Consider the following 24725-nt stretch of genomic DNA (forward strand, 5'->3'; position numbering starts at 1 on the left):
ATATAGCAACAACACATTCGCGGGAATTACACACATAACCGTCCATAAATGCCTACCCCTATTTAAATCAACTGAAAAAATGGCTAAAATGTTCACTTACCTCAATGAATCGCTTAAGCGCTTCTTTGCTTAACACGTACCCTGCACCGCCACTCATATAACCCTGTTTTACGAAGGGTTTAAACCGACAACCAAAGTATATTGGTTCGCTGGGTTTATTGGGTAGCAGCATATACCTTAAATTTTCTAGTATCACATACCTGCAAAAAAAAAGGTGGAAACGGTTGCATTTAAATTTTTACGGAATTTAAATATTAAACATTTTTAAATGCAAGGGAGGCACTATTCAGTGTTCACGTGTTTGTACAACGACGGTTGATTATTGCTACTTGATTATTACATATTGTTACGATAAATTCTGACCCAAAACAGTTAATTTTGATGACTCGCGCTCGCGATTTAATTGTAACGTTCGTCAAATAAATTGTTGTACAGTAGTTTAATAAATTGATATAAATTACTGTGTGTTTTAATAAATTAAAATAAGAACAATAAATTAGAATTAAATAAAGACATAACAGTGGTGTCAGAAGTGGGATAAAAGTAAATTAGACTTATAATAATCATAACAAGTATTGTTCCGAAGAGAATATTTTTAAATTATGAAAATGACGACGATTTATGAGCTCATAGTGATCGAATTACGAAGAAGAATTGACGATGTACATGAGTTGGTCCGTTCCCATCTTCAGATCGCTAGCGACCGAATGAAGAAACGGTACGATACACAAGCCGAAAAGGGTTGCTTTAAGAAGAACGACAAAGTCTGGCTCTATAATCACAAGAAACGAAAAGGTTGTTCTCCCAAATTGCAGCAGTTTTGGGAAGGCCCATACTTAATTATGGAGAGCATCAACGATGTCATCTACCGAATAAGCAAGATTCCGAGGGGAAAGCCTATGATAGTACACCATAACCGGCTGGCGTCTTTCGAAGGTGACCACGACGTAGATGAAGAAGTGGAAGTAAACCAAATCCAAGATCTGCCTGACCTCACGTTTAAGGAATTCATGGGTGCCTATGGAGGTACCGGTAAAGCAAGACATGGTGTTACCACTGAAGAAAAGCAAGATCTACTCGCGCTCCCCGATGACTACTCGCTGGCCCTTACCATTTCGGCCAGTATCAAAGACGCACCAGAGTTGGCATCCGTCTTTCGAAGGAAGTTCGGTCGAGTTGCAGAACTTCAATGCCAAGTGCCAGCTCCTGGGAAAACCTTGAAACTCCAAGAAGCATCACGTTACCTTTTCTACCTGGTAACAAAAGACACTGCCCGTGACCAACCTACCTACCGAGATGTATGGGAAGCCTTACTTCAATTGAGAGAGCACGTACTAGAGTCCGACGTGCAAAAGTTAGCCATGCCAAAGTTGGAGTGCCGCCAATTAGATTGGAGGGTTATCCGAAATATGGTGGAGGAGATCTTTAAAGACACCGAAGTCCAGGTGTTAGTCTGTTGCAATCCGCATAGTTAATGGTGCGGAGAGAAAACCGTCCCTTGTCATTTTTATACAACTGGAAGTTGTAAAAGAGGGTCCAGTTGCCGATACCAGCATACCGTTCCGGTTCCAGTCCCGACAAGGTTCCAGGAGGAACCATCTTTTAAGAGGGGGGCAATGTTACGATAAATTCTGACCCAAAACAGTTAATTTTGAAGACTCGCGCTCGCTATTTAATTGTAACGTTCGTCAAATAAATTGTTGTACAGTAGTTTAATAAATTGATATAAATTACCGTGTGTTTTAATAAATTAAAATAAGAACAATAAATTAGAATTAAATAAAGACACAACAATATATTCAGGGATTATACAGTATTCACTGCCTTCCCTCGCTCAACCGTTTCCATCTCTCTCTGTTGTCCCATTCTCCATCGTTTAGGCCTCCCTTACTCATGGCGTCGTCTACTTCGTTCCTCCAGGATTTTCTGGGTCGACCTCTTTTCCTCCTTCCTATGGGCCTCCAATCGGTTATTCTCTTTATCCATCTGCTGTCGCTAGTTCTTCTTACATGTCCATATCACTTTAGTCTTTTTTTGTGAAGAAGACATAGAAGATCTACAGATTGATGACAACGTAACAATCAAAGGAAAGGATAAATTCAAATACTTGGGGTTTATAACCACGAAAAAGGCAACAACAGAGGAAGAAATTACATAAAGATTAGGACAAACAAGAACAGCAATCCGACAACTTAACTCAGTATGGTGGGATAGACACCTAAATATGAAGACAAAAACACAGATTTACAAAACATTAGTGCGAAGTATTATGACATATGGGGCTGAAAATTGGATCATAAACAAGAAAAACAGCAGTAAGATAGTAGCAACAGAGATGGAATGCCTGCGAAGATGCTGCAGACTGCAAAGAACATCAATAGAAACAGACTTTACTTGATTATTATAAAACAGTAAAATTGACACGTAGAAGAAATATAGAATAGAGAGATTTGAAAAAAGTATCAGCTCATGCTAACATATAGACAATTAGACTCGCTGTATTGCGAAATTTACTATTTATTGGGGCGTGCTGCGTAAGTATCGAAGGTTAATCCGTATTAGCATACTCAAGACGTGCCTGAACGTCGAGGGATGCACAGCGAAAGCATTAGTTTTGGCCACATGGCCGAATTGTAACTGAGGTAACCGAGTAACCTCGAATGCAAACAATGAGATTGGTTATTTCGTGAGCGCAAATATAATGAAAGAAGTTAAAAGGTGGCGGTTGTTTGGGAGAGAAAAACAAATACTCAAGTCGGTATACGAGATATATAACAAAGAGCTTGAAAAACCTATTTACAAGGGACGCGGACGAACAAACATTGTATTGGAAAATATTATAAAAAATATAACCAAAAGCCAAATTCATGGATTTTATTTTAGGAACATAATGCCCTCGTTAAACTCTACTTAAATTAATGCAGATGTACATGGTACTTTAAATAACATATCCTTAAGGGTATTACAAAGAACACATGAACTAAACTTTCGGTATGTAAAGCGAAATTGGGAAAGTTTGTTAATAGAGATAGACGAAATAGTGTGTTCCGACGGAGAGTTTTTTTACGAGACAGATTTTTAACGAGAGACTTTCAAACGGCTTAGATGCACCTTTGGGTAAATGAAGGTGTCTCATTATTGCTCATACTCAAGTGATTCAGGTTTTATACATGGTGAGTCATAACTATTGGGACATAGACTAAGGACAGGTTATTTGGACCAAAATATGGCTATTGGGCCAAATATGCCTTAATAAAATGTTGCTGAGAAAAAAGATACAGGGTGTTAAAGTTAATTTTTGTTTTTCGTTTTTTGCTAATAGTTTCCCTGTATATTTATAAATTGCTATCAAAATTGGCACAGAGGCATAATCTTAGACAAGAAATAGTATTTTATTTACAATTTTACGTTTTGTCATAGAGGGCGCCACGTGGATCATTCCTAATGATCAAATTGAGTCTAAACTTTTTCTGATGAAACTTTTTAGTAATTTTTATTAGAAAATATGACGTAAACATCATTTTTACGTAAAATTGGTACTCTTGTTTAAACATGATAATTTCAACCGTTTTCGATAAAAACGCAGTCGAACTGCTTAGAGTCTTAAAAAAGGATTTCAACTATTATTTCATTTATGAAAAGTATGCTTTGGACTGTCAGATAATTGTTGTTGGTAAATGTCATTTGTTCAGAGTAAATTATTTTTGATGTGACAGTGTAGTGTAATGTTGCGTTTTTTAAAAGTTTTAATTGAAATGCCTCGTCACAATCATTTTACTAATGAAGAAATGCGAGATATGATTTGCGTATACGCACAAGAAAATTTTTGCGGTCGCTCGGTAGTCAGAAGGTATGGAATGTTATACGGAAACAGAAGGCAACCAAATCACAAAACTTTTGCAAGATTATATCGTAGTTTAGGTGAAACTGGGTCATTTCACCGAAAACCGTTCAAAATTTACTTCCAACAGATCTTCCACGACGATTACAGTTTTGCCAACGTATTCTGAATAAACATCGCAATGACAGACACTTTATTAAGAATATTATGTTCACCGATGAAGCAACTTTTACCAGACGAGGGGTTTTTAATTGGCGAAATAGTCCTAATTGGGAAGAAGAAAACCCGCATGCTGTTAAAGCTAGACATTTTCAGCATGAGTTTAAATTGAATATTTGGTGTGGCATTATAGGCGACCAACTACTAGGGCCTTATGTTCTTCCTCCGAATTTAAATGGAGATTCTTATTTATTCTTTTTGGAAAATACTCTTAGTGATATTTTAGATGATCTGTCACTGGATGTAAGAAGAAAAATGTGGTTTATGCAGGATGGAGCGCCACCTCATTTTTCATTAGCTGTTAGAAATCATCTTAATGACGTATTTCCTCAACGATGGATTGGCAGAGGCAGTGATTTTCAATGGCCACCAAGAAGTCCTGAGTACAACCCGCTAGATTTTTATTTTTGGGGACATATGAAGTCCTTAGTTTATGCCAATGAAATTAATACACGAGACGAACTTTGGAGATACATTCAAAATGCATCTTATAAGGGGACAGAATAATATTTTTTTTAACGTCCGAAACTCCTTTATAAAAAGAATTAGAAAAGGCATAGAAATCGGAGGAGACCATGTAGAACATTTAGTTTGAGTTTTTGTGAGTTCTTTTAAGTTAAAGTGTATTTAGTTTTGATTTATCGTCAAAACGGAAACCTTACGTTAGTTGCAACTTTGTTTATTAGTTTGGTATTTGATAGTGGAATTGTAAATAAAATACTATTTCTTGTCTAAGATTATGCCTCTGTGCCAATTTTGATAGCAATTTATAAATATACAGGGAAACTATTAGCAAAAAACGAAAAACAAAAATTAACTTTAACACCCTGTATCTTTTTTCTCAGCCACATTTTATTAAGGCATATTTGGCCCAATAGCCATATTTTGGTCCAAATAACCTGTCCTTAGTCTATGTCCCAATAGTTATGACTCACCCTGTATATAAACTGACTACAACAAATTTACGCGCCACTATTGAACTGTACTTGCCTCTTGCCGCAGTCTCCGCAGTCTGCGACAATGCTTTTGAAACGATAACCTCACAATTCTATCGAATTTCTATGGTAATATCTAACGATAAAATTCTCGATGGAGGCATACAAGTTAACGATCAATTCAAAGCATTATTATTGTAACTTTCCTGTGCTGCAAAATAAAGTGTTAGGGACTCATATTCAGACATTCGTTGTCATATCACGTAACAAAGAAGTTTTTGATGAGGCTAAAGTTCTTGCTATTAAAATTTCAGTTATGTTTAAATGCCAACGACTATAGCCAAATTTGTTATACATTACTCTCTCATGAAGAGATTAGTAAAGCTAGAAAACTCGGTTTCCTAACTTTAACCGGTTAACATTGCGTAAAAGATAAAATTAATTGCTTCATATACATTTAATTTTGTTTAAAATTAACAAAATAAAATAAATATACTCACGTATCGTCATCAGCCTTTAAAAACCAATCTGCCGAATCGTAGTAATGTTTGTACACGTACTTGAACGCTTCTTTGGTTTTCAACCATAGATTATCGCGACCTTCCTTTACCGGAAGTGCTACCGACGGCAGTGAATTATCTAAAATTTCGTAAACACAGTATTTATCAAAATCATACAGTACCTATTATTATTTTTAGGTAAAAAATGGTAAATTGTTGTATAGTATTATATTGGAGCGGTACATATTTTGTTATGGTTAGTGTCAAACATTAAAATTCCATTACGAATTAATGTATTAAACTGTGTTGGCTTTGTTAGATTCTAAACCTAAAAAGGGATTAAATAATATATAGGTAAGCTGCTAATCCTTAAAAAGATGTCCATGACCTAAAACTCGTTGGGAACTAGACAAATTTGTTACCAAAATGTTCGTAATAAAGTCTGTACACTTTTTTAAAATAAAATTTTTTGATTGGGGTGGTGGACCATGTAAATAAACAAACAAGAAAAAAGCAAATATGAAATTTTTAACTCGCGATATCTCAGCTTGGTTTTGAAGCTGCTCCAATATTTCCTGTAAGCGGTATTCCCTTGCCGATTTAAAAAACGTTACATAAATGAATACAGAAAGATACAACAGATACAGCACCAACAAATAACGATTCATAATGGTCTAAAACCCAACCCAAAATAACGCGATCGTTGTGCAGATCTATCACGCAAATGAAACAAAAAACAAACTACCATCAGGATAGTAGGACCCAAATTACACAAAAGATTTTTTGTTTGCGACGACAAAATCGATAAATTACATAACTGATTATGTTTGCTTTATAGTCTAGGCGGGATCTGTTTTGGATTGGACATTTTCCATAGGAAGCTATTTTTTTGCTGGAATCCCTTCAGGATGTGGCCAATATCGATAATCAGGATATGCGCCAGTCGCATACCCTGTGCTACATTTTTTATTTAACAAAATCTGAAAACAATTGAAAATTTCTCATTTTTTTGCTCCTATTTTCGTTTATAATTCGGAAAATATTGATCCTAGAGAAAAAATTATAAGAAGGTAAAAGTTTCGTTATTCAATTTTACACAATATTTCGTTAGCTAGAAATTGAAAATTTAATGTTTATTGTTGAAAATATAGCAATAATTGGAAAAAAAGTACAAAAAAATGAAGTTAATCCTTTAAATGTTTTCGACTTTCTAAACTTACGACATACAAGCTCCATATTCCGCCTAGAAAAACCTTTTAATATGTTTAAAACGTGTGCCAAATTTTGTTAAGATCAATCGGATAGGTTTTGCATAATAATTTTGCAATCCAGCCTACTGGAAAAAAATCGCAAATTTTCAAATTTCTAGTAGGCCCTAAATAAGGCCCTCAGATAGTTGCAAATTTTTTTGCACATAAAGGAAGGCTCAAACTTTCAAACGCTTTTTGTAAAATTCATATGGTCAAATAATAAAATGGTTTTATGATGGTAATTCTGGACAACAGTGTAGATTTATTTTCTGTGTTTTTTGAATGGAGACCAATTCCTTGCGTGCAGTCAACTCATCATATTTTAAACATTTTGAGAGTTGTTATTGCCTTAAAAATTGCAGAAATTGTCACGCTCAAGAAGTGTCACCAGAAAAAGTTGAGGAAAGAATACCGGGATACACAAATTTGTGCAAGAATCGAGGTAGATTCAACACGTTCAAGTAAAAGCGTTGCTAGAGAGTTAGAAGTGAGCAATGTTACTGTAACGAAAGTATGGAAAAAGCAACGGTTACAAGAGTTTTAAATATTCGAAAACGCAGCAGGTTTATCCAGACGACTACTTTCAAAGAATGGAGTTTTGTGAAACTCTAATAACGAAGGCTAATGATGAACCTAATTTTATTAAAAACATTTTATTTACTGATGGATCTTCTGTTTCGTTACTAGGGAGACAGAATGCTCCTATTACGAGGTATTGGGCGCGGGAAAACCAGCACAGAAGTGTTGTTTACCGAACTCAACATCCTCAAAAATTAACGTCTGGATTGGCCTTTTAGGAGACCACATAATAGGTCCATTTTTTATTGAGGGCAAATTGAATTGTAGAGTATACCTCGATTTGTTACAGAATCATGTTGTTTCCGCTATTCTCAATCTTCCTGATGTAAATCTGGAGAACGTTTGATTCCATCAAGACGGCTGTTCAGTTTAGAACGCATGAATAATTAGGGAGTACTTAAACAATACTTTCCCCCGAATTGAGTCATCAGTAGAACAGGCGATATTAAGTGGCCTGCGCGATCTCCAGATCTTAAACTCATGGACAACTAGAGCTGGATGAATTAAAAAAAACCGAATAAGAGAAGTCTCCAATTCTGTTACAGCAGAAACTCTTACATCTGCCCGGAGAAGTTTTTATGACAGATTGGGATACTATTCGGCCGTAGAATGTCAAATATTTGAATCATTTCTGTAGGGCATAAACAATTATTTCTTATTTTATCAGGAATTATTTTTTATTTTTAATAAGAGTATATTTTTTGTTTTATCTTTTTAAAGAAATGCGCTTTTATTTTTAATTCAACCACAAAAAATTGTTTACATTATTAAAAACCGATACAAATGCACCGCCTTATAAAGGTCAGTGTATTTTTATCGAAATTATGTTATAAGAAATGAACCGGGTATACGTAAGAAAAACAAAAATCGACGGACGAAGATACATATCCCATGCGTTGTTATGTGTTACTAAATGGTTTTCTCGTTTTTTGTCACGGAGTCTAGGTGTCGGAGGGAATCGGAGAATTTACCTCATACGAGGCAATGTTGAAAATTTTAGCGCTTTATGTAGTTTGCAATATATAATCCAAAACAACGTACTGTATAATCTGGATATTGGAGGAATGCAATAAAAATGTGTTATTGACAGTAATAATTTTTTATCATGAACGGTTTCCCGAGAGGCGGCAACCTATAACAGCAAGTTTTAACAGATTGAAGGATCGGTTAACCGCACTGGTTCAAGTATGAAAACTTTCCTTTGTGTACGAAAAACACGGACGAACAAAAAGTACTGTGACAGAGGAAAACGAAATCCAAAAGGAACTAACTTACTACTCTGTGCAAAGAATTCTTGCAAAAAACAGAATACGCCCTTACCGTTTTCAATTGCACCAAGAATTAATTCAGGAAGATTTTGAAAAGTGAATCGTATTTTCCGAATGTTACGTTTCATAAAAACGGTTCTGTTAATAGGCACAACTTTCATTATTATGGTTCAACTAATCCATACCACATAGTTACAAACAGTCACACTAGATAAGGTGAACTTGACGATTAGTTTCCTGATAGATGGACTTATTTTTAGAATTTAATAAAATAGACTTATTTTTTTGAGTTACGTTAAGAATGAAGTTTATAAAATACCTCCAATAGCAAGGGATGAGATAAAAGATAGAATACAAAATGTATTTCGAAATGTTAGTGTACAAATTCTTCGTAATATAAGTAACTCATTCAATGACTGTTTTCAGGCGTGCATAAATATTTTATGAGGTCATTTTGAACTCCTTATGTAATAATTAAATATGAAAAATATTTTAGTAAAGGTAGTTTTTAATTTTTTCATAATGTGTTTGTATTTTTTTTTGTAAAATTTATTAATAATAAATTATTTTTCTTTCTCTATTTGTTACATTGTTTTATTGATTACCCGATTCATAATCACTAATGGTTACCTGTCAGTTTTAAACAACTCAGTCATGGCTAACTTAAAATTTGTAAAAATTTAGACACCTAATTAATAATTTGCTTTGAAAAATCAAAATATCTCAAATACTAATAAATTTAGACATAAGAAATATTAAATATAATTGAAGTATGGTAATGATACTTTTCGATAGTGGCATAAGATACAGGGTGTTCTATTTAAAATTACTGAGAAAATAATGTACTTGCATTTTGACTCACCCTGTATTCAATATAAAGAAAATTAGCAATATTAATCATTTTTGAAAATATTGCCAATTAATAAAAAAATGTGGCAGTAATAAACCATTGTTATTGTGGTTCTTTTTAATTACGCAGAGAGTTAAACTTTTTAAGATTTTGATAGAAAATTGATTATAACTTTTTAAATACCCTGTATAACATAATAATACTTTATATTGTTGTGATGTAAAAATGAAGAAGATTTGGAATGTAAAATAAAATATAGTGTTTTATTTAAAAAAAAAAACAAATGTTTGTTCTGCCACTATGTTATCGAAACCCTGTAATTAATTTTATAATATGAAACTTAAAGTTGCCAACACTTTTTGTTATTACCTTTTATGGCTATCTATTATGATAGCGGATCTACTAAGCTTTATCACACTAATTAATCACCCTGTATAATAAAGTACATAAAACCATATTAAAAATTCTTACCTTCTTTTGAACTCATAAATAACAAAACATTACATCGTTTCCCCCACGTATTCTTCACGTGTTTTGCCCTCTTTTCGTGATTTTTTGGTCCAGTCATGATCCAACATAAAATCCTAACGTTACTGTACAATTTGTTTGCTACTGTTGGATCTTCCATGTTATGGAATTCTTCATTATCGGCATGGTCTCCGGGATCTACTGTTGGTCCATACATATTTTCCATATCGTTGCTTGTGTGTGGATCTGTCAAAGCTATGATTTGATGTGAAACGCCAGTATATGCTATAAGCCATCCGCATACTAGTCCCATTAATAGGGCTATGAAAAACTGCTTGTTGATCGCAGGCCTGTAAATAACAATAAAAATTGATATTCCCACCGAGTGTACAATCATCTTACAAGCTTCCGATAATAAATACTAGGGAAAAAATTATTATTTTCTAAGTGTTTTTAATTGCTAGGCAAACTTTTATAAGTAGATGAGGTACATTTAGTCGGATGTATATACATTTAATCAAATGTTAATTTGATTTTGAAAAAGTGATAAAAGAATAAAGAAAACAGAGAGCTATAGAAAAACCAATGCCAAATATAAAAATGGAGGATAAGTAAGATATTTCAGAAGAGAAATAGTAAATTGAATTAAATACTATAAAATACTTTAAAAGTTATGTGAATGACTAAGATAAAATGATAATTTGACAACCTCAAAAATTCCCAGGTCTCACATGGATGAATTGAGTACAAAATAGAAAACAGTAGATGAAATCCAAGGGAGCTTATGCCCAATATAATATTACACCCCAAGTGTTTATTGTAAGCTCTTAAGGTATTGTTTGTTCATGTTTAATACATAAACTTATATTATCAACTATATAAAAGAAAACTTTCATTCACAACATTGTCCTTACTTATGTACAAATATAATTTTTATAAATAGCATAATAATATTTAATAAAATAATGAACAAATATAAGAATTTTGATCAATTGTCTTGTGTTTATCTTAGGTCTGTTAATTAAGATAATTTTTAACTTAAAACAGATAAGGAATCCCATCTAAATACATATGTTTAGATCATTATAAAAAGAGTGACAACGTCTATTTTATCAAAAAAAAAAGTTACCTAGCCCAGACATAATGAATTAAATAACAAATTAGTCTTTGCATTTTTGAACTGAGGGTGACTTGAGTTGAACTAACCCAATGAATATCATACAATTTAAAACCTATTATACAAAAACAGATTCTACAACACTATATTTACTTCCTCAATAGAATAATTTCGATATTTAAGTGACATGTTCCATTTATGGAGTAAGGATTATTATCCGGGCATCAACTATACATAATTTATAAAGAATTGTTTATGCAAATCACTTACCATTTGTATATCCTCATGTATCCCATGCTTCTTTTGGGTAACATAAAGTTTTAAAGCGCAAACTTAACGTATCACATCATTTAGGTTTAAAATTAATTTAAAATCACACAGTTTATTACAAAATAGTACATAAATAATCCTTGTCTCGTCTGGGACTGTCTGCTGATGTCGTGTTTCGTGTTGTCTGTTAGTTTACCTGTCACTAAATAGTCTTGTCTTATCATTTGATTTGGAATGCATCGACTGAAATCACAAGCAATACATGGTTGCCAAGATTATAGTTTCTACTACTTATGCAACCGTCGTTACTAGTAAATTGGATAAAAGCTAAATAATAAGGAAAAATAGAACGAAAATAAGAATTCGATCAACCTTTTCAATTTATCTCTGTTGTTATATTCCCTGTTTTTGGATGGCTACACCATACTTTACAGGTTTTTCTGTTGTTTCCAGGCGACTAAATATAAAAAAAATCAATTGAGACATTAAGATTATTAAAAGTATAGGTACAAATAAATAAGGATTGGATCAGGAAATTAAACTTGCAATTTGCTTTATTTTTTATTCTAACATCTCCTTTACAATCCGTCCAGGATATTTAATAACAAATTTAGTCTTGCCTTCCATTAATTGCAAAAAACCTTTACAGTTTAGAAACTCATGGCAAAGAACTTCGTTGTTAAAAGTAGAGTTTTTGCAGCTTTCGTATACATTACACAAAACATCGAAAAACTTTTTGTCTTTTGAGCAGAGAATGTTCGATAATGTTGCAGCTAAAACTTTAGTGATGTCATCGAATCGAAGGAAGTAACAGAGTGATGGAGAGTTTTGATTTTCGAAACCGATTGTATTTGTAGAGGTAGGCGGTGAAGAGCTTTTTTGTTTATGTTGCGGAGAGGTACTTGTTGTGCCAGATTCGCCTTTGATATAACTAATTTTTCCAGTTGCATCGCTTTCCGGAACACTTTTGATAAGTTGATTGTTTTCATGTGATTCGGAAGTTCCGCTTTTGCTGCGTTGCCGATTTTCATGTGATTCCGAAGTTCTACTTTTGCTGCGTTGCCTGTGTTCGTGTGATTCGGAATTTCTGGACATTTTCTTGGCACTGTTTCTGAATAATTTCCCGTCATTTTTATGTTTAGAAAATTTTCTTTCTTGTGGTGTATATTTTCCCTGAAAATATGTATACTTTAACTTACAATATTTTTTTATCTAGGAGTTGTATGAGACAAAATTGAGCTGATTCTTTTCGTGTATATACTAATTTAATGGTGTATAATACCTGCCCTTAGAAAACACTATTAGCAATATGAGTAACCGAAGGAAGGATTATTTGGGTAGTCCCCCTAAACAATTTCACTTTAATTTCATTTTGATTGTCATATTCTCCTATGGAGTAACTTTTAAAATATTACAGATATACAGGGTGTCCAGAAACTCTTCCGACAAACGAAGACTGGAAATTCCTCAGATAATTTTAAGAAAATTTCACCTATTCCGAAAATGCTTCCTAAGGGAGCTAGAGCTCTTTGAAGATGGCGCCTTGTAACTAGTTTTTTTTTAAATATCTCCAGAAAGCTTCTATTTGGAAAATCAAAAACTGGTACAATTATTTATTCTCCAGAGTTAAAAGTTCTAGTAACGATCATAGGCGTCCGTTTTTTGTAGATCAACGGTTATTTTAACGCATAACTTTTTGTCTTTCTACTTTTATCGTTTAAATGAGGTCCCTTAAGCTAGCGGGGACACATGAGCGGAATCCAATTTAACCTACGTAATATTTTTTCACCAATTTTTCACTAATTTATTACCACCCTAATAATTTTTCACCACCAAACCAACCTTAAGGGGAGCGATTCTGCTGGCTTAAGGTTCAAGCTAGCAGAATTCAAAAAAAAAACTTTTTGTTGATGGCATATTTTTTCACCAATTTTTCACTAATTTATTACCACCCTAATAATTTTTCACCACCAAACCCCCCTTAATGGGAGCGATTCCGCTGGCTTAAGGTTCAAGCTAGCAGAATTCAAAAAAAAAACTTTTTGTTGATGGCATATTTTTTCACCAATTTTTCACTAATTTATTACCACCCTAATAATTTTTCACCACCAAACCACCCTTAATGGGAGCGATTCTGCTGGCTTAAGGTTTAAGCTAGCAGAATTCAAAAAAAAAACTTTTTGTTGATGGCATATTTTTTCACCCATTTTTCACTAATTTATTACCACCCTAATATTTTTTCACCACCAAACCACCCTTAATGGGAACGATTCTGCTGGCTTAAGGTTCAAGCTAGCAGAATTCAGAAAAAAAACTTTTTGTTGGTGGCATATTTTTTCACTAATTTATTACCACCCTAACAATTTTTCACCTCCAAACCACCCTTAATGGGAGCGATTCTGCTGGCTTAAGGTTTAAGCTAGCAGAATTAAAAAAAAACTTTTTGTTGATGGCATATTTTTTCACCCATTTTTCACTAATTTATTACCACCCTAATATTTTTTCACCATCAAACCACCCTTAAGGGAAGCGATTCTGCTGGCTTACGGTTCAAGCTAGCAGAATTAAAAAAAATATTTATGATCTACCACAGTGTTCTGCTAGGTTTTTACGAATTTATTACAACTTTAGTAATTTTTCACCCCTTACTACCCCTTTAACAAAAATTAAATAAATTTGTTTTTTCAAAAATACTTGAATACATTTACACGGTGTGTGTGTGTGCGAGTGTGTGTGTATGTGTGTGTGTGAAAAACACTTCTGTTGTAATAATTAGTATATTTAATTAAAAATTACTACTTACCTATTACTTATTAATTACTTACTAAAAGTACTACAAATTTCACTGGACTGATAAGTCCGAAAACGTTTTGAACTTAATCCTTTAGGATTTTTAAAATTTAATTAAATATACCACTCACAACAGTGTTTTACTTCAATGTTCGAGTTTTTTAACTATATGATATACAGCCAACTCACGGGAATGATCCCTTTTTAAGTTGTAAAATTTTGTTAAAAAATAGGTAGTGTACAAAACAACAATATTGCAATGTTTAGCATATAAAAAAGTTGGTGAAGTTGGTGTTTGTGTAAATTCTAGCATTTAAAGATGTAAACTACTTTCCTTATTTGAATTTCTAGTATTTATGGGAATTATCTTCCACACTGACACATACGGATTTCAAGATTGGAGGGTTATTGGAAAACAGATCCACTATTCAGCTTAAAATCTTTTTTGCAGAACATCGGAAGAGATCTTTTTCTTATAATTTTAAGGTGCTTAATCTTCATCCATAATCCAATGGGACCGAATGTTATTCCTGAAGATCGGTTTTATAGAATAAGAACAGTTATAGACTTTTTAATAATAAAATGACTGCTCTGCGTTATCCAGTAAAATAATTATCGCTAGATGAATCGATGGTACCGTGCAAAGTTAGACTTAGTTTTAAACAATATACTAAACAAAAGACATAAAAGATGATATCAAGGTTAGAATTAATTCGTAAATTAATTTATAAAAAAGCAAAGAAAGACGGAATATCGCACGCGAACATTTAGCTATAAATAATTGCTAATAAATCGGACAAACGCGAAACGAAAACGAAAAGATGCAGAGTATGTCCTATCCTAAAAATAAGAAAAAACCCAATTTATGAGTGTGTGGATTGTGCCGAGAAACCAGATCTCTCCGTGGGCGATTCTTTCAAACATTTTCATAAACAAAATAAATAAGTTAATATTTTTTTGTAATAACCTTTAATTTTTACCTATATTCAACTGACAATGAATGAAAAATCGACAAAGAATTAAAATACAAATATCTTTAAATTTTTAAAATGCTGCTAATATAAATTTATTTTACTACGCAAATAATCTATATCAGCTGTTCTGACCAACCGGTAATTTCGGTCTCATTTGAATATACCTACTTAAAATGTTTTGCAATATAAATTCTTTATGTTATACACCTAATCTTAAAATTATGTTTTGACCAATCGTTAATACCCTTCTTATTTAAATATTATTAAAATATTAAATACCTAAATTATTTTTCAAATTTTCATCTACCTAATGAATGCAAATCTTTTAACAATAGGCTGCAATAGGTGCGCACGATCCCGACGACCCTCCTTTACAATCAGATAAATAATGTAATAGACGTAATAAAATTATTTCAATTTGAATATTTCTTACCTGGTAATTTATTCTGTGAAATATAAAAATTCCATTGTATTTACTAAAACGCAACTTGATTTCAGTTATTTTATATTCATAAAAGGACTAACGATTCGATTTCGCTTAGCCATGTAATACGACTCGAATCAGAGTCAATTTTTTAAAACGGGTAAAATTTATAGTTTTTGGAATAAAGTGTTTTCATATTTTGAATATTTAAACATTGAAAAAATAAATATTAGTTAGTATAGAATAACATTTGAAAATGTTTTTCAATTAGGCTAGTTGAGAAAAACATGACTAGGCTGGTAAAAATATAGTAAAATTCTAGCAGAGCACTCTTGTGTTTTCAAAAAGATTTTTTATTCACCTAGCGTCAATGTGTATCGTGTTGAATGTTTCCCATTATCCGAAGCTTAGGGGGTCAAAAATTATAAGGGTGGATCAAATTTAGTAAAAACCAGGCAAGCAATTTATATTTTCAGTTACAAGTAGAATACAGTAAAATTATAAAAAGAGATTTTTTATCACCTTAAATTTTAAGGTAGTAGAATTATTGACTCCTCATAGAGGGTAATTGAAGGGTGAAAAATTACTAGGATGGTAATGTATTAGTACAAATCTAGCATAATACTGTAGTATCTCATATTTCCGAAAAGATTTGCTTTGCATTCAACCAGCGTAAATGTGTAGATGGTGGAATTGGTGAAGTTCGTTAACATTTAGTAAAAACTAACCAGAGAGTTTCTTATTTTACTTATAAATAGTATTTAGTAAAATCATAAAACAAATCTTTTTCACCTTTAATTTAAACATAGCAGAACTATTGACTTTTACTAAGGGTTAGTCGAGGGATAAAAAATTACGAAGTTGGTAATAAATTCGTAAAAACCACAGCAAAATACTGTGGTATATCATAAATAATTTTTTTTAATTACGCTGGCTCGAATATTAAGCTAGCAGGAATGTTTCCAAATAAGATTGGTTTAGAGATGGAAACTTATCAGGGTAAAAATACTTTTTTATGTCAGTTATAAGTAGAGGATAGTGAAATTGTAAAAAAAGATTTTTTTCACGTTAAATTTTAACCTAACAGAATTATCGACTTATCACAAGGGGTAGTTTAGGTGTGAAAAATTACTAGGGTGGTAATAAATTAGTAAAAACTTAGCAGAATACTGAGGTATTTCAAAAATACGTTTTTTTCTTATTTTGCTGGTTCACATATTCAGCTAGTAGGAAAGTTTTCGAATAGGTTTATGGGAGCAAAATTATCAGGATGGTCAAAGTTTAGTATAAACTTAAAAAAACACTTTTTTATTTCAGTTATAAGTAGTGGACAGTAAACTTGAAAAAAAATTTCTCCTTAAATTTTAATCTAACACAGTTATTGACTTTTCACAAGGGGTAGTTAAGGGGTGAAAAATTACTAGAATAGTTATAAATTCGTAAAAACCTAGCAAAACACTGTGGTATATTATAAATATGTTTTTTAATTCTGCTGGCTTGAACCGCAAGCCAGCAGAACCGCAAGCCAGCAGAATGGCTCCCCTTAAGGGTGGTTTAATGGTGAAACAATATTAGGGTGGTAATAAATTAGTGAAAAATGACTGAAAAATATGCCATCAACAAAACTTTTTTTTTTAATTCTGCCATCTTGAACCTTAAGCCAGAAGAACCGCTCCCATTAAGGGTGGTTTGGTGGTGAAAAATTATTAGGGTGGTAATAAATTAGTGAAAAATGGGTGAAACTATATGTCATCAACAAAAAGTTTTTTTTTTGAATTCTGCTAGCTTGAACCTTAAGCCAGCAGAATCGCTCCCATTAAGGGGGGTTTGGTGGTGAAAAATTATTAGGGTGGTAATAAATTAGTGAAAAATTGGTGAAAAAATATGCCATCAACAAAAAGTTTTTTTTTTGAATTCTGCTAGCTTGAACCTTAAGCCAGCAGAATCGCTCCCATTAAGGGGGGTTTGGTGGTGAAAAATTATTAGGGTGGTAATAAATTAGTGAAAAATTGGTGAAAAAATATGCCATCAACAAAAAGTTTTTTTTTTGAATTCTGCTAGCTTGAACCTTAAGCCAGCAGAATCGCTCCCCTTAAGGTTGGTTTGGTGGTGAAAAATTATTAGGGTGGTAATAAATTAGTGAAAAATTGGTGAAAAAATATGCCATTAACAAAAAGATTTTTTATTTTATTATTCTGCTAGCTTGAACCTTAAGCCAGCAGAATCGCTCCCATTAAGGGTGGTTTGGTGGTGAAAAATTATTAGGGTGGTAATAAATTAGTGAAAAATGGGTGAAAAAATATGCCATCACCAAAAAGTTTCTTTTTTGAATTCTGCTAGCTTGAATCTTAAGCCAGCAGAATCGCTCCCCTTAAGGTTGGTTTGGTGGTGAAAAATTATTAGGGTGGTAATAAATTAGTGAAAAATGGGTGAAAAAATATTACGTAGGTTAAATTGGATTCCGCTCATGTGTCCCCGCTAGCTTAAGGGTCCTGTTTAAATGGTGCTGATTACAATACATTTCCTGCAAAATGTTTTACCTGATTCAATAGATGATGTGCCTTTAAATATTCGGCAAAACTTATGGTTTCTACATGACAGCTGTCCGGCTCATTTTAGCAGGAATGTTGTACCCTCTTTAATGACAGAGTAGAGGTTACACAAAGAACGGTACTAGGCTCGGGCTTCAGTCTGGTAGAGGTCTCTTGGTCGGGGCTCTTATTACAGCTCAAATACAAAGAATCAGTTAGAGAAGTACTGAAGATAAAGGGAAATGAAGTTAGAAGATAAAGAGAAGAGAAGTTAGAAGATAAAGGGAAGAGAAGTTAGAAGACAAAGAAAAGGGAAATAATTGGGCACCACCCTATTTTTAGAGGAACAGGGAAACCTACGACATATAAAATAAGATAGCGAGAGAGATAAGGTACGGTTAAGATAATCACGCGAGAACAAAATAAACCGTGAGAGAAAAGTTATTATGATTGTGCGGTACACACTTAATATTTCGACACATATACACTGTTTATATGATAAATCAAAAAGTAATATAAATCAATAACAATATCTGAAAGAGATACAGCATGCTCAAAAAAAAATAAATTTATATAGAAGATCTACATAATAAAAAAATAGAAGGCAAATAGTTCATTAACAAAGTTATATTGAGGTATAGTAAAAGTAAATGCACTATTGAACAGTTAAATGGCACGAGATAAGTTATGGCACAATTTATTATTGAATATATCAAAAGATATCTTTTTAAAAAATAATTATGAATAATGTAGTATTCTCAAGAATAGGAAAGAAGCAAGGAATATTATAATTGTATGTATGTATAAAATTTATCATAAATATAATCTACATATAAAACAAATTGTTCGTAACGATTTAGGTAGCGAAGATGAGCTAGTCAATAAAAATATAGATAATCACAATACAACACGTAACAGGTAGGCACAGGTAGTGACGTTCTTCTATAGAACGCTCTCAACAAAAGCACTTGACATGTTGTCTTCGCAACAGGTACATTGGGGCTGCTCAAGCGACGTGGATGATTCAGGTACAGTAACGAAACACGACGGCTTCAATCCTCAATATCTCAAATTGATGTAGGCAGAACGAAAAGGGAAGAAAGAGAAGCAGAAGAACAAGAAGAGCACGTAGAAGTACAGGTAGTAGTACAGGTAGTAGTAATACAGGTAGTAGTAAATACGGCAAACAGAAGTGACTTCGTGTCCTCGAATTGGAAGACGTCTGTTTGACAAACGAGAAAATGGTTCATATAGGAAGCACTGTATGAAGATATATGGATAATGGTGAATTGAAAATACAGTTACCGCCGTTTGATAAAGACAGACCGCGAAATATACTGCTATATGCCAAGCGAAAATGATACTTAAATGACAAGGCTAGTGTGGTCGTATTTGTAACCTAACCACTTTCTCTCGACAGGAAAGATTATTTAATCGAAAACCAACATCTCCGTTTTTCTTAGAAGGTAAGCCGGGTACTCGACAATAGAAACTAATATCTTTGTTAAGAGGAAGGGGTTCTATTTAACAAATGAATGATATAAAAAGCAGGGAACGTTTGGCGAACTACTTCGTTGAAAAAAAAAAGCCATGACAAATCGCTCGTTGCTTTTGGGTTATTTTTAAGGTTCTTAGCAAAATATATAGACATAGGTGGCGTGAAAGTAATTTTCTAAGGGGGATAATTTAAAGAAATTTTAAACATGCTTCAATGTACGAGACTTTCTTGATAATAACTACGAAGACCACTAGATTGGAAGAGGCGGTCAAGTTGCTTGGCCAGCAAGGTCGCCGGATTTTAATCCGCAACGAATTTAAAAATAACTTTAAAATGTTTGCAAAACTTCGCAAAAAGGCAAATTTTTCCTAAGCAAAAGGGCAAATTTATGCATAGAGACTAATGCTTATTACATCGAGCATCTTTTGTAACTATCTACTTTTGCTACTTGTTCTTCTGTGTTAGTTTCGTTCTATCGTAATAAATACTTTGTTTTTAAAACACTTTAAATAAAATTTTGTTTCAATTTGATTTCCTTCTTTTCCCTAACTTTTTTCACTAATTGCGTGCTTCATTTATTGAAACAAAAGATAATATATAAAATTAATTAGGGTACCTACTAATTTCACTTGATGACGAAAAAACTAAATATTTTCAAATCGATTTTTCTAAAAAATGGTGTATCATACCGACGTAAAGTAAGAGTACCTTTTAGTACTAGAATACCTGAAATTTTAATAATCTAGTATAACTAATGCTTAAAAGCTAAAGACAAAAATTTATGCATTAAAATAACCGTTCACCTACCCAAAAAGGACGCCTATGACCGGTACTTAAAATTCGCAATTGTTGGAATCGATTTAACTCTGGGTGATAAATAATCGTACCAGTTTTCGTTCTTCTAACTAGAAGCGTGCTGGAGGTATTAAAAAAAAACTAATTACAAGGCGCCATATTCCAAGAGCTCTACAGTCCATCTAATTTACATACCGTTGCACGTCATCGGCGTCATAGCCCGTGACGTCACATGATACCAACACGAAATATTTAGGCGGTAGGTGTGTACTTTTTTAGAATCACTTTGCCGAGTACATTGGCATTACAGCCACTAGACATATTTTATTATATACGCGTAGAAATAATATTTAAAGATTCATATTAATGTTAACTTAAAGAAATACACAATAATATGTTTCATTTAATTTGTATAAATGCATTATAAAGCGTTTTTATGAAGAACATTTGTTCGGAACACACTGTAACTGTAATCGAACGAAGGTGAAATTTTGGCATAAATTGGTAACACTTATTTGACAGTTGCGGTGTTAACACTTTAGTTTTGTTTTTATTATTTACTATTAATTAAACTATGTTGTTTTTTAAACAAGCGGCTCAAATTGTTTTTAACAAGATTATTTTTTAACTCTTGTTTTGTTTCTATTTATTTACATTAAATATTAATTTATTTTATTGTATACTGTTGTTGTACACTTTTGCAATAATTATGTGACTTATTTGATTTAAAATGGATTCAGGAATTTTTTATACCTTGGCAACTATGGCAACTTCGATCTCTGACGTAGATAATGACGTGCAACGGTTTGTAAATTAGATGGACTGTAGCTCCCTTAGGAAGCATTTTCGGACTAGGTGAGTTGGGTTAAATTGAATTAAAGTTATCTGAGGAATCCCCAGTCTTCGTTTGTCAGGAGAGTTTCTGGACACCCTATATTTCTGGGAGTGAAATTGATAGCACGTACAACCAATACGAAAGGTGTGATCAAATTCGTCCTATTTAGATCAAATGTGAAATTGATCAGCCATGTTTTATTTTTCTCTTCCAAATATTTAGTATTATTTTGATTTTTTGCGCTTAAGAACTATAGAGAAAATTTGTAACACAAATAAAAACAAATTTATCAAATTAGCCCCAAACTATGGTGTGACCCAAGATAGAAACTTGGGAATGACTAAAAGTGTGAAAAAAGTTTTTTTTTCTAAACTATCGTCTTTTTACATACCTGATTTTCTATGTCGAATCCGACCTCTCTAGTATCTTCATTTTCTATTAAGTCTTTATCATCTTTTGGCAGTATTTCTGTAATAACGACGCTGTCGCAGCTATGGACTGTTCTATCAATTAAGCTATTAATAATAGATCCAACAAATTCTCTATATTCTTGTAATTGATTTTCTCTTTGTCTTACCTATAACAATACATCTAGATATTTCTTTTAAAATACTCTAAATAATAATCATTTTTTAAGATATTGCAAAGAGCACTGTTACCTTTTCGACTACCGCGGTTTGGAATTAAACTTTTATTTTAGGTAATCCCCAAAATCGTTAATTAATTTAGGTAGATTTTTGTCAATATAAATACCTAAATTGCCATTTTCCATCTGCTGTTGAAGAAGGTGTAACATCACTTCTGTTCGTCCAGAAACTCCTTTTTTAATTGGGTAAGATATATTATCAGTATCGTAAATATCTATTTTTTATTGTTGTACTTCGCGTTTCTTCAGTTTCTTAAATTCGACTTTATGGTGCTCCATAAAATTACAACGCCAATATTTTTCATTTCGACTGGTAATCTGCCAAATCCCCATTAGATTTCGATTTGAGATCAAATAATATTTGTGCAGTAAACAGGTATTTTCCACCTTCATTATTTGAGTTTAAAGATATCTTCCGCGTATTCCCTACTTCCCTAAATTGCACAGCCCATCATCTACAACGATTGAGCAACGGTTTCTTCGAGACTCAAACTGTACTAATGTCTCCAGCCTACTTTCTAGTAGTTCAGTTCACTGTGTATGTTATATATTTAATTTTCATAAAGATTGTAGTGATAAACAAACTAGAGCTGAATCTTATGCAGATATGTCGACGATGTATTTCTGTAAGTTGATAAAAAAGATATACAAAAGGTACTGGCAGAATTAAATTATTATCCAAAGTCACTATTTCCAGATGTCGTAACCATCTCGGCTCTTCTCTGCACCAAGACTTAGTTCTCCATAGAACTGGTTGACTTTCGTATTAATGTGTCGTCGATATTTTGTTGGTAGAGGGAGATTTTGACTTTTAAAATTGAGTTCATCTTAGCGAATACTGATCTGGCTTTTGTTATTCGTTGTTTTATCTTTACAGAATGATTCCACCCGCTATTGACACTGGTACCCAGATAGGTATATTATAGTTCTCGACTTTTTCATTTTATTGAGAACATATTTACTAATAACTAGATGTTCATGTATTTGATCTTTTTTTTTATTAATATCTGTACGTCTTTAAAATATAACCTGTGTGTTAAACATCGCTTCTCCTGTACCTAAAGCGTCATGGAATCCAAATTCTACGCGTGATATATTTTCATAACATTTTTGTAGATTTTCATGTGAATCAATTTAGATGTCATATTATTTTGCTGTTGAGATTATTGAAGAATTTTCTCTTGTTATTGATATCGTTAAAGTTGCGGCCTGGTCATTTTCAACGGTTTTTTACTACGTATTTTCTCCATCTATTCATTTCCTCCTCTATATTTATTATTGACTTCTCTTGATTATATGTTAGGTTAGGTTTTTAGACTTGGATGGACTGTATGCACCGGCGTGTAGAGTATATCAGGTCATGGTTGCTTCCGTACTTACATTCACAGGTTCAAGAGGGCTGAATCCGCGAATGCCTTTAAGGCTACGGTTCCCACACTGTGACACATGCAATGCTGGAATCTTGGATTGGCGGACGAAAGAAAAAATAGGTTTAAGAGAGAGTGTGAGATGAGGATCGATTCGTATTGGGTGAAAGGTGGCTGAAAGAGTCAAATAAATAGGAAGAACGACTTAAAGAGTTGTCGGAGTAAGAGGGGTGAGGTCTAGTTGGTCCCTGATAATGTAAAAAAGGGTTAGCTTAGGTTGTGTTAGGTTTTTAGGTCTATTGAGACCTACTGCAGCTTTAATTTTTAACGTAGATTGAACATCACCTTATTTCTCTACTCTTTTTAATTCTTGAAAGTTTTTCCTTAGTCATTTTTCTTTGGATTCTTTGATATTTTTTTATTTGTTTGTCGAGTGTTTAAAATTTTAGTACTTTTTGCAGTACATATGTTTTCTATCAAAACTGGAATTTCGTCTGCCATCCACACTTTTTTCTACAAGTGTTTCTTCTATCGTGTACGCTTTCTCATGCCCAGTTAGTGTCCGTATCCCTCGTTCGGACATTTTGGCTCTCTCTTTTTTCTCTCCTTTTTATTGCAACTATACCTTCTGGATCAAACCATCCTTGTCGTTGAACGCTAATCCTAGTTCCGCTAATCCTAGGATTTCATCCACAGCTACTTTAAGATGCTTCAAAAAACTACATCTCTTCTCATCGGCAATGTTTTCTTGAAGTTTTTTTACAACTTTCAGAGAGAGTGCATTATATTTATAGGTCTTTTTTTTTGTGAATTTTTTCTTGACATTTTTTATAAATATTTTACTTTAATCGTTAAAATTAAATATCAAAGCTGAAACACAAGGCGTTAGAATGAATCTCGGTGAAACAAAAAGTATGATAAACACAGATAAACTTTTTCAACATAATACATACCTCCTCTTCGTGAATTTCTCTTTTGTGAAGAGCTTCTTGAACAAAGCTTCTTCCTGTATCTTTATTCCAACAAACAGACTTCTGACATACAACAGCTAATGCCTTTGCTATGCCTTCTTGGGTAGATGCACCTTTAGAAAAATCGAGAAGCATCGCTGTATAGTTACAGGATTCTTTATCGTACTTGTACATCTTAAACAGTAAGTTTTTCAAAGAGACACCATTGCTCTTATCTTTATTCTCGTCGTCTTTGTCGAACCAAAAAAGTAGATGAAGAAATTCTTCTTTCGAAATGATTTCCGAACGTAGTTTATCGATAAGTAAACATTGATTTCTTAAGGAGATGAGTTCTTTGTCTGTCGGAATTGGTATGGGTAAATTGTATATTATAAAGTCTTTCCAGGAAATATAGCTTTGATTTTCAAATAGTCTTTGGGACAGATATTTAACTCGGTACCTGGAAAACAACGCAATAAAAAATATATACTTGAGTAGTGTTGGAGTATAAATATAAAATAGGTTTCTTATGAACCCTCAGAAGTACAAGAAAGAAAT

At 32.9% G+C, this 24725-nt stretch overlaps 2 protein-coding genes across 2 annotated transcripts in view; both read right to left on the reverse strand.

Annotated features, from left to right (window-relative positions):
- The window catches only part of LOC140445936 (glycoprotein-N-acetylgalactosamine 3-beta-galactosyltransferase 1-like), a 35165-nt gene extending 23592 nt beyond the window's left edge, over positions 1 to 11573 (reverse strand). The window contains exons 1-4 of the mRNA XM_072538382.1: positions 11358 to 11573; positions 9974 to 10320; positions 5556 to 5694; positions 101 to 260 (exon numbers count right to left, since the gene is read on the reverse strand). Of these exons, the coding sequence (XP_072394483.1) occupies positions 101 to 260; positions 5556 to 5694; positions 9974 to 10320; positions 11358 to 11401 (690 nt within the window). The 5' untranslated portion in view covers positions 11402 to 11573. The remainder of the gene's footprint in view (positions 1 to 100; positions 261 to 5555; positions 5695 to 9973; positions 10321 to 11357) is intronic.
- Positions 11574 to 11810: 237 nt separating this feature from the next.
- The window catches only part of LOC140445937 (sperm flagellar protein 2-like), a 55022-nt gene continuing 42107 nt past the window's right edge, over positions 11811 to 24725 (reverse strand). Inside the window, exons 10-12 of the mRNA XM_072538383.1 lie at positions 24171 to 24627; positions 21596 to 21781; positions 11811 to 12530 (exon numbers count right to left, since the gene is read on the reverse strand). Of these exons, the coding sequence (XP_072394484.1) occupies positions 11919 to 12530; positions 21596 to 21781; positions 24171 to 24627 (1255 nt within the window). The 3' untranslated portion in view covers positions 11811 to 11918. The remainder of the gene's footprint in view (positions 12531 to 21595; positions 21782 to 24170; positions 24628 to 24725) is intronic.

Source organism: Diabrotica undecimpunctata, chromosome 7, assembly GCF_040954645.1.
Source record: "Diabrotica undecimpunctata isolate CICGRU chromosome 7, icDiaUnde3, whole genome shotgun sequence".
NCBI lineage: Eukaryota > Metazoa > Arthropoda > Insecta > Coleoptera > Chrysomelidae > Diabrotica > Diabrotica undecimpunctata.